Source organism: Lonchura striata, chromosome Z (genome assembly GCF_046129695.1).
Source record: "Lonchura striata isolate bLonStr1 chromosome Z, bLonStr1.mat, whole genome shotgun sequence".
Lineage (NCBI taxonomy): Eukaryota > Metazoa > Chordata > Aves > Passeriformes > Estrildidae > Lonchura > Lonchura striata.
This window is the reverse complement of record NC_134642.1, coordinates 10,378,049-10,388,288: the sequence shown is the minus strand read 5'-3', so window position 1 is coordinate 10,388,288 and position 10,240 is coordinate 10,378,049. Positions and strand designations below refer to the sequence as shown.

General features: G+C 39.6%; 1 protein-coding gene across 2 annotated transcripts; it reads right to left on the bottom strand.

Annotated features, from left to right (window-relative positions):
• Positions 1 to 765: 765 nt before the first annotated feature.
• Positions 766 to 5,250, bottom strand: PRXL2C (peroxiredoxin like 2C). Of its 2 annotated transcripts, XM_031507394.2 has the most exons (7): positions 5,056 to 5,250; positions 4,517 to 4,585; positions 2,957 to 3,010; positions 2,412 to 2,517; positions 2,042 to 2,173; positions 1,530 to 1,575; positions 1,300 to 1,440 (listed from the first exon to the last, which is right to left on the bottom strand). In XM_031507394.2, exons 1-7 carry the CDS (start codon positions 5,233 to 5,235, stop codon positions 1,413 to 1,415), a joined length of 615 nt encoding a protein of 204 aa, XP_031363254.2. In that variant the 5' UTR covers positions 5,236 to 5,250; the 3' UTR covers positions 1,300 to 1,412. The 2 variants fall into 2 exon arrangements, with proteins under 2 accessions (XP_031363253.2, XP_031363254.2); XM_031507393.2 differs by lacking the exon at positions 1,530 to 1,575 and having other exon boundaries at positions 766 to 1,440.
• Positions 5,251 to 10,240: the final 4,990 nt, after the last annotated feature.

The window sequence follows — 10,240 nt, the reverse complement described above, 5'->3', positions numbered from 1 at the left end:
AAAAACATTCTTCTAAACACATAATATCAAAATAGGGGTGTAATGAATAAGTTCCTAAGGCATAGTATGTTTAATAGAATTACATTGTTCAGTACTGTTATGCTTCTTAAGCAAGCCTTTTATTTTTCATCAAGGAACAGTGCACTTAAAATTTCACATGCTCTTAACAGTGTAAAGCTTTCCAGACCTTGCTCTGGGCCTGCCAGTGACCTTAATGGATGCAGGAACAAACATCTTCACAAAATGCCATTTCACAATTGCAGTAAAGCTTAAAAGGGGAGAAAATTTGTGGTTGAGACTTGTATGTATGGTAGCATTTTACAGTGAAGGTCAAAGGCTGCAGAGAAGGATACTCTCCTCCATAAATCTTGATTTTTTTTTTCCAATTTGCTAAAAAGAGGTGTATCCTAGATGAAAGAGGGCATGTCTACTTTAATGAAACCAACAGAAGTTGAACATAAACATCTGCAGATAAATTAATAATATGAAATTTGCCAGAACTGCAAACCAGAAAGAATGCTGTTATGCTTACTTCAGTTGTCTAAGACTGAAATAACTAAGAACATTTTATTCTGAGACCTCTTGCTCTGAGAGAAAATACATATACACAAAGGAAGAACATTCTGCTGCAAATCTTCATAGGAACACAAATAATTCGGCTTATGCCAAAACCAATAATCTGATCAGATACAAATTTAAGACACATCTCTCTCTGGTCTTACCCATGATTTTGTATCACACAAAAGAACTGCAGACAATACATGATGGTGTATTTAAAATATTTATTTGAATTTATGAAATGTTTTTCATAACTTCTGCCATTGCCAGATGCAAATGAAGTCCAGCTATTCAAAATTGTGACTTTTCAAGGTGTATTTCAATATAAAATTGTCATACAGTGCTGGAAGCTTTAAAACAGTACTGAAAAGTCTTGGATTGAAAGCCAGTGTTGATCTGCTGAAGGCAAGAATCCCAAGTTTTTCCTGAGCAAAATCTGATTTCTTACTTTAGTGCACCTTAAACAATGATGTTTAAAAAAACAATAGCAAGTTTGTCAGATGAGACAATGACAAGCTCCAGGATTTTTTGCAATCAGTCTCAATTGTGTTTTAGTTTTTATTATCTTGTACTCAATGGAAATAGCACTTTTGTATCCATCTCTAATGTCAGGTAGTTTATTCTACGCTCTGATTTTCTAAATAAGTTTTCAAATGTCCCACAAAGAAGCAACAGAACTAATACTTGTTGTAATTCAATGGAGAGCTGTTCTTGTAGAGCACAAACTTTTAAAAAATTATATATTACATCAGTGTCATATGTCAATAATCTGGGGTTTGTTTGAGAAATTCACTGTTTTAACTCCTGCCAGCTGCAAGACTGTATTAATGGGAACATGATCCAGCCTGTTTTTATCAAGATGCAAAAAATGAACTTCGTTGCCTGGAATGAGAATAACATGTAAATTATTGAATACCATATTTATTTATTCAAAGATGTAAGCAAATAGAAGCAGCATTTTGACTACCTACCAGTTATTGTACAAATGTGTACTAGTTCTGTAGACTTCACAATATTCTGTATTTTAAGCAATGACAAAATATGTTTTAATTATATTAAAGAAGCAAGGAACATTGAGGCACTTAACTAGTTTAAATCTGCTGTAGCATGATGTTTCCTAATAATGTGATGACTGTCATGTTGCAATTCCCCCTTCATGCTCTACCCCTCTAATAAAATCACATTAAATGCCTCAAATCATATGTGAAAACAGAATGTAGGTAAATACCACGATATCAAGAAAACCCTCCAAACTTTGAGGCAGTTGCTCCATCAGCAATCCAACTAATTTCTGCAGGACTGTGATCAGGTTTATGCCACCTCTGTGGGAGATGGGACTACACAATGACACTCTGCAGGTTACTTCATGTGACAGAAATCACACAGTTCAAACACCAGACTGTCTGCTTGGGACAGCAGGCGAAACGGCAGCAAACAGCTGAAGGAGACAGTGGTGACTTTCACACAAAACAAAGCAGCTCACCTGGGCCTATAATCAAAGCTCCTCCCTGCTGTGCAGGGTCTCCTTGAAAATCAAAAGCTGGGCCAGTCATTGCTCTCCATACACTCCTAATACTGCCCAGAAAAGTGTTTGATTTCACATGAGGGCTCCGAACTAAACAAAACCACAATACACTTGTTATCTAGAAATATGAAAGTATATTAGAACAACAACAATTAACAGCAGCTATGAATACTTTAGATTCCTGATTACCAGCGTTTTCACAAAATATAGCCTATGAGAGACAGTCCAGTGGGCGATTAACTTTCTCTACTTTGCGATCAGACCATTTTATCAGAGCATTTTTGTTTTGTTTGTGAAAGTCTAAATAAGGTAAGAAAATTATGCTTACCTGATGCTTTGTTACCTTCACCTCTTTTCATCCCAAGTATTTTATAAATTTCCCTTAGTGGATCTACATACATTTCATGTGTATACCCAGTTAAACTGCAAAAGGGCTGCAAAATATAGGCATAGACAGATAGACACAGAAAACTAAAGTCATATTTGTAAGGTTAAGGCAGTAACAAGTTAGGGTCTACTGACAACAGCAAAAATACTGACACCCTGACACCTCCATGCTCCTCCCTCTTATTTGAAAATTGTGTATTTGTTAGTTATGTTAAAGTGGAAGATTTTTAGCCTCAAAGCTTCTATTAAAACAAAGCTTCCAGTGACATCAAGAAAAAAATGTTTCCTTAGCAACCCCTGGTGGTTTTTAAACTGCAAATGTTAATTATTTGCTTTAGTCATGTATTACTATTAGATTGCCTCATGAATTCTATCCTTTTTTATTGCTGTTGCAAAAGACCACCTTTACATGCAAACCAAATCCCTCAATACAGACCATTAAGATGTAACAGAGGACGCACTGTATTTAATAACTACTTTATTTACCTTGATGTGATGATATGATGACTGTCCAATAACTATAAGCCTCACATTTGATTCCTAGAACAGAACATTGGTATGGAAGATGTAAAGAGGAGCTGGGTGTTCCTATATAACTTCAAAACATTAACAGAATCTGGTGTCCCAAGTTAGTGATCACAGTGCACTGACTTAAAATTATTTGATGTCAACATATCTTCCATGTTTGGAGACTGCTCTTTTGTATAGCACCCACAGTTAGCAGCTAAATTAATTCTTTAAGTGAAAAATTATTTTTAAAGATAACTTTTAAATTACAGTTGTGTAAACTTTGGGAGTTCCCTGTAGCATGGGTAGGATTGTCTTTTCAATTAATTGCAACATGCTATGATTTTGGAAACTCGAAATTTACACTCAGTTGCACCTACATCTAAAGAAGAAGCACACAAATGATGGTGCCCAAACATTTGGGATTTACATATATGGGCCCATTTATAGCTATAACTTGCATTTATATGCACTGGTGTTTTTTGCAGGTGCAGCCTTGGACCTGAGTCTGTAAAACAAAGCCCAAAATGGAAGTTCATTTAAATATCACTAAAAAAAGTACATAAATATAAGGTTGTTTTATTATATATTCACCTTTCCCATATATAATAATTTCCCACATAAAATCATTTTGCTTGTTATGAAAAGAAGCCCTCCTAAAACCAGGATACTTGCACTAAGAAAAGCATAGACATTTTTGACCCTCTAGACACATTTCTTTGAGGAGCCATCCTTTTGAGTAACACTGATCATACAGTTTAGAAATATCTCTCCTGAAAAGGGAAGCTGACAAAGAAATTGGCCCTTTTTGTCCTCAAATTCCTAGTCCATCTCAGATGGACTTAGGTGGAGTTGCCATCAGCAATGACCTGAGTCTCTGTCATTGGCTACATTGCTGTTGGGAATAAAGTATGGCAGAATTTCAATCAGCAGTCTAGAAGAGACAGATTGACCCTCCACATTTAGCAGGAGATCATTGTCTTCTCTGGCGTCTCCTACCACCCAAAAAAACACATGTTGATAGCAACCCCTGCCCACTCTACTTCTCTTTTCTGTCACTGTCATTCCTGTTTGTGCAGCTGCCCTGGAGAGCAGGACACACTACTAATGCAGCTTACAAATCACCATACAAAAAGATACTATTTTTAATCCAGATCAATTTTCTGCTCTTTTTCCGTGCACATCAGTTGGCCCTACTAGCATAATGGAAAGGGCAGTAGTTACCAGTCAGAAGACAGCTGTCCAGGGCACTACTAATTCTGAAAGAAATGCCTGTCAGATATTGTCTGACTGTTCTGAGCACAAGAGTAAAAAGAGCACCAAGCTAATAGGGCAGAGAGAAATAACGCTGTTGCAACAGAGTGCCATAAATCCTTTCCTGCGTCTCCTAGGCAGATTCATTATTGCTACTGTAGCAAACAATGAAAGCGTTTCTTCTGAGCTTTTTTTTTTTTATTCCTCGAAGCTTTACATAAGCGTGTAGCTGGACTTAACAGATCTGCGTAATTGCAGCCACAAACACATAAAGAGCAGACTTACTTGTAAAAATGCCTTGGGGACTTTTGCCAGATCTTCTACATACTCCTTACAGGTGTAACACAAAAAGTTCTGCAATGTACCCAATTGAATGTGTCAGAAACAGATATAACTGCATAGAAACGAAGCAGCAGACTTCGAGCACACGCCACTTTGGAGGTGATCAGGAACAAGGAAAGGTAAAGATTCCAGGCACCACATTTGGATTAGCCAAAATCCCGGTTTAACTCAAACCTGAACAGGGCACTGGGCCTGCAGACTTGCAAATAGCAAATATTTTTTACTTCTAGGTATTTTAGAAATGCGATAGCTGGCTCGACAGCTGAGAAATCAAGAAACACGATACTTGTTTCTCGAAACACCCGGCTGAAGAAGTATTTCCTTTCTGGTAAATCGTGTTTCGCTTTCCCAAAGAACAGGGGGTCTCCGGAGCAGCACCCCTCTGCTCTGCGCTTCCTCCCCTCCGCTCCAGCCCAGCCCGTGCTACGCCCCGCACGGCCCCGCCGGGAGCCGCGCTGGGCCCCGCGCCGGCCCCTCCTCACCCGCACGAACAGCACGATCGCTTTCTGCTCCGCGAACAGGGCCTGGAAGGGGACGCTCCTGCCGTCCGCGTCCAGCACCGGGCAGCGGGCAGCCTCCCGCAGCCGCTCCAGCTCCGGCCGCCGCCCGCCGCCCCGCGCCCGCCCGACCTGCTGCGTGACCGGCGGCGCCGGCCCGGCCATGGCAGCGGCACGGGAAAGGCGGAGCCGGGCGGAAAGGCGCGGGGCGGTCTGCGGTCTGGACGGGCCGGGACGGAGCGGAGAGGATCGTCCCCCGCCGTGGGAGCCGCCCCGGGCCCGGGAGGAGCCGGGGGGTTCGGGTGGAGAGAGCGAGCAGAGTGCTGCGCGTCCGCCAGCCGGAGCCGGGGCGCAGTTTGTGCCCGGGAAACACAGGAGAGCCGCCCGGAGCTTCCCGGGAATGGTGTGCAAGCGGGAGCAGGGACGGCGTCGTACGGCGCTCGAGGTCGGCGCTCTTTTTGCGAGAGGCCGCAGCCCTGCAGAGGGCTGTAAGCGAGGTAGAAAACTGTTCCCGAGGAGCTGTCGAGCTGCTGCATCAGGCAAAAACCACACCAAGCCCGGTGTCCCTGATCATGCAAAAGCAGAGCTTCACAGTGTCTGGACAGCTGAATAGCAGAAGAGGCTTGAGTGCACGGAGAAATGAGTGAGCAGTTCCTATAATAAGAAAATCACTAGGTCGTTGAAGAGTATTGATGTCTTTTAGATTGTTATGTCAGCTGAAAGCTTACGAGAATGAGGATACTTTTCATAGCAGGCAGAGGAAAAAGAAATATCAGTGAGAATAGGACTGAGGGAATCTCCAGAATTTATTCTGCTGCTATTTGTTCTCTGATTATATTAATTCCAAAGTTTCTCTTGGCAGACACTCCCAGGGTCTACATGTTAATGCGATTAAGACTGACATTTCCTGTGCTTTGGGTTAAGCCACTGCTTTTATATTACCAGGACTGAACACATAGAACAGGTTAAGTCTTGCATTTCAATATTTCCTCATAAGGACTTTGATTTAAAAGGTGGTGAATTAAAATTAGTAAAGAACTTCAGAAAATCGTGAAATTTATGATTCTTCACAATGCAGTTGGACCAAATGATTTAAAAAGTATTTTCCAACATAAGTGATTCTATGATTCTGATAGAATATGGGCAGTTGTTTTTGTCAGGTTTCCTTGTTCAGTTTATCAGTATGCTGTCCAACACATTTCTCCCGCTGGCATTTCATAAAGCAAACTGGTCTGTGTGCTGCAGCCCTGCAGCTCTCTCAGCAGTACTGATGGGAATGTGCTGCCTACCCTTGACTACTGCAGGACATAGCAAGGCAGAGAAATGACAGTTTTTGACAAGCTTTGGTCTTCATCTTGAAGCTGAAGTGGATAGGCCATAATCTTGTTGTGTTATGCCTGCAGTAAAACTGGGAAGCAGTTTTACAGCTGGGGCACAGCTCAGGACTTGATCATCAGTAGAGCTTAAACCAGGGCCTTTGCCACTGCAGCTGGAAATCAGAAGAGGCAGACATATCACTGTAGGGGATCTCCTGCCACAGCCTCTGAGAGAGAGCACACATCAGGATGATACTGCTGATGAAGAGAATTGGGCATTGCGGTGTGACAAGCTCAGAGGACACTGCCCCAGGTCAGTCTGCACACAGCTGACCTTGTGCACTCAGAGAACTTGTTCTTTCTTGATTTGAAATGAAATCTCCTGGGGAGCCCAAGAGAGGCACTCTGCCTGTCTGGGAGAGGTGGTAATCATTCCTACTAGGCCAATGAAGACCGCCTGCAGACTTTGCTTTATGTAATTTGTCCTTCTTAAACTAGATGAAGAAGCACATCCTTAACAACAGGTTTCAGCAGTATACAAGTGAGGAACAGCAACTTTCTTCTGAGTGTATTTGCCAAAGTATTCTGAAAAGCCCCTCAAGCAGCATGTTTGTAACTTTTGGTAGAGAGTCTTAATTGTTGCGAGAATACAAATACAAAATTGCTGTCATCACCCCCACTTTTATAAAGAACAGAAGTGAAGGCAGTTGTACTCTAACATGTTCTCTGAAAGAGGAAATACTCAAAATTAGCAGTCATGTTTTGAAAGCTGAAGCTTAAAGCTTTTCATTAATACGTGCTTAACAAAAGTAAGTTTTACTTAGATGCAAAGAAAGAATCCATATCTGCTGGACAGTACTAACTGCCTAAGTGTGCAGTCTACTAAAACCATGTAATTCTTCAATGTGTGCTGTGAATAGGGAAATTTCCTTTTCTTTCCCTTCCCCTCTTTTCTTTGTAGCTCACAAATATAGAACTGTGGATAACTTAAAAAAACACATTTGTCAGTAATGTATTTTTCATTGTTCTAAGGAGAATCAATCAGTGCATTTACATCATTAATTTTGATTCAGGATGCAAGGCATTCTCTTCATTGAAGTACAATCTACAGTTGTAGAGAGAAACTTAGTTAATATTTAATTTATCAACAGTTGGGTTACTTTGTATGTGGATAAGAAATTCAAACTCCTACCATTTCAAGAGGGAAAATAATAATTACACAAATATGGTTGTGAACTTATTTGTTCTGTATTGATTAGTGAAACAAACTACCAGCTGTAATTATGCAACCTTAATTCCTTTGTATACTGCAACTGCACAAAATATTTGTCAAGAGAGATGTGGCCTGTATAAATACCAGAAATGCACTGCCTAAAGTGCATTTAGTGTTTATTTATAAAACAACCTGTTATTATCAATGTACTACACGATGTACTGTTTATTTAACACAAGGATATTTGTTCTTGTTAATCTAGTGTTGTTTAGCTACAGATAACAAGGTTATTACTTATCAGTAAAAATAAATAAGTGTTTCCACTAATTCCAGGGAAAAACATCATGCTAAATGCCAGCTAAGAATCAGTTGTTTTTAAACTGTTGTTGTAATTACAAAGGAGTAAAAATACATACTGTCTTACAGATAAGACCAATTCTTCTCTGTAAGGATGGTGAGAGAAGTACCCCAGAAAAGTTGAGGACTCCCTGGCTGTGATAGTGTTCAAAGTCAGGCTGAATGGAGCTTGGAGCAGCCTTGTGCAGAGGAAGGTTCCCTACCCATGGCAGGGGGCAGAACTGGATGGTCTTTAAAGTCCCTTCCAACTGAAACTATTTTGTGATTCTATGATAAGAGCCTTCTTCCTTTATGTCTGCCTTTCCTTGTTCCCTTAGTATTACAATATCCTGAAGGTACGCTTGAATAGCATCATGGAGTGATTCTTCTGATCAGCAAGGGCAACACCCTTTACCTGACCCAGAGATGGGGCAACTGAGAGGCATTTAATTTTTTTATTCCATTTGTTGTCCAGCAAGAGCAGTAATTAGCACCTTGAAAATAATTTTGCAAGAAGTGGGTTCATCTCCAGTTTCACTACCTGCTGTGTGTTCTCATTCTGATGTTATTTCTCATTAGTTTTGTTTCCTGTTTTTTGTTCTATGGTTGTTTTTTTATATTTGTTGGTTTTGTGTATGTGGATTTTTGCTTGGTTTGGTTTGTGTACTCTGTTTTTGTATATTGAGGAGAGATTGCCTGTTTTTTTTTTCCCGTGAAGGGGGAGTTATTACTGTTTCAAAGCTTGCCTAAGTTTTACTTTTTGACTCCCTTTAAAAGTTCAAGATTATTTACCAGACTAAAGGGCTTTGTAAGTCTGGCTTCAGTATCAGAGTATTGACTAACTGCTGTTTCAGAACACAGATAATAGAAATCTAATTTAAAATCTACTCAAATAGTCCAGGGATTATAATGACATATGGAGAGAAAATATTTTTCCTGTTAAATCTGATATATTTTGGTTTGTAAAGCAAACCCTACAGAGAAAGCAGTAGTACAAACTTTACTACTCAACAAAGTAATAGTATTAAGTGAAACATGCACATTTTATTTAATATAGCCTCAAGGAACAAAAAGAACTTTTAATGCATTTCCTAAGAACTCTGTGAATTTGATCTATTTCTGCTTTGCAGCTACCTACTCTCTGTGCTGCAAATGAGAAACAGAGATGACCATCTATATGTCAAGCACAGTAAATTACGTGTGAAGATGCTGTTTATTTACTCTAAGCACCACTGATTTGAATATTTTTAAAAATAACTAAGAGGCAGCAAAATATGACTTAAATAGATGAGACATGGTCCAAAAGTGAATAAAAGATATGCTACAATCCAGACAGGCCAAACAGAATTGCCTTGCATCTTGTTAGCAATAAGGCTCTTAGAAGGTAAGTGAATTATCATTAGTGTAAATGAGATGAGAGGATTAAAAAATAAAGAATGTGAAAAAAAGCAGAGGTGATTTCATGGAGTGTTCAGAGAAAATTAAGCTTTACTTAATCCTGGTGTCTTGCAAGATAAACAAAAACTTATTGAAAACTTTAGATACTGTTCCTTTTTTAACTTCTTCCCTTCTCCCCCACTACCGCTTGCTTCATTTTTTGCTTAAATGGAAAAGTGTGTTGTGAGAAGGTTGTAGTTCCCAGCTACTATTTCTGTTTTCTATGTTCCCAGAGAGATGGATGTATACTTAGCAGCAGATTCAGTTCAAATGGCTCTTTTATTTATGACAACATTGATATTTAGCTATAGTTAGGCATTTCCTTCTTGACACCAGTGGATAGTATAATATTTTTGCTGGAGGCTAATAACTTGTGCTAATTATAGCACACACTTGAAACAGATCTCATTTATTTCTTGGTATATAATTAAGAGTAGCATCACTTTAGCATCAGACATATCTCTTGAGCCTCTTTGCTAGATGGATCAATTAGAAACCCAGACCAGTTCTCATAAAGAGCTAGATTTGATTTTTTCACAAGCTTGCCTGACTGTATCCTAAGGACTACAAATCCATGACTCATTCACTCTTCTGCTTTTCAAAATGGCTAAAAAATGTTGCCTCTCCTAATACTGACTGACTGAGATGATGTGCCAAGCCCTGATGAAGTAAGCCACATGTTTTCATTTAGCAGGTACATACATTCTTGAGAAATTATTTAAATAAGAAAAGGAGTATGAAGATAAAATGTCTAAAGAGCATATGAACCCTTCATCAGAAGCTTTAAACATTACAGCTTTCCAGCTGGTTCTCTTAGGAGGGCTTTTAAAATCCTCTCCAGTGGAAATAATGTGTTTGGTTTGTTAAC

What these genes read in the sequence shown, in the direction of transcription:
- PRXL2C (XM_031507393.2), bottom strand. Translation starts at nt 5,235, where the DNA reads ATGGCCGGGCCGGCGCCGCCGGTCACGCAGCAGGTCGGGCGGGCGCGG. An exon ending in CGATCGTGCTGTTCGTGCGG is followed by an intron (nt 4,586 to 5,055) that starts GTGAGGAGGGGC and finishes GGTACATTGCAG; the next exon opens with AACTTTTTGTGTTACACCTG. An exon ending in CATCATATCATCACATCAAG is followed by an intron (nt 2,518 to 2,956) that starts GTAAATAAAGTA and finishes TATATTTTGCAG; the next exon opens with CCCTTTTGCAGTTTAACTGG.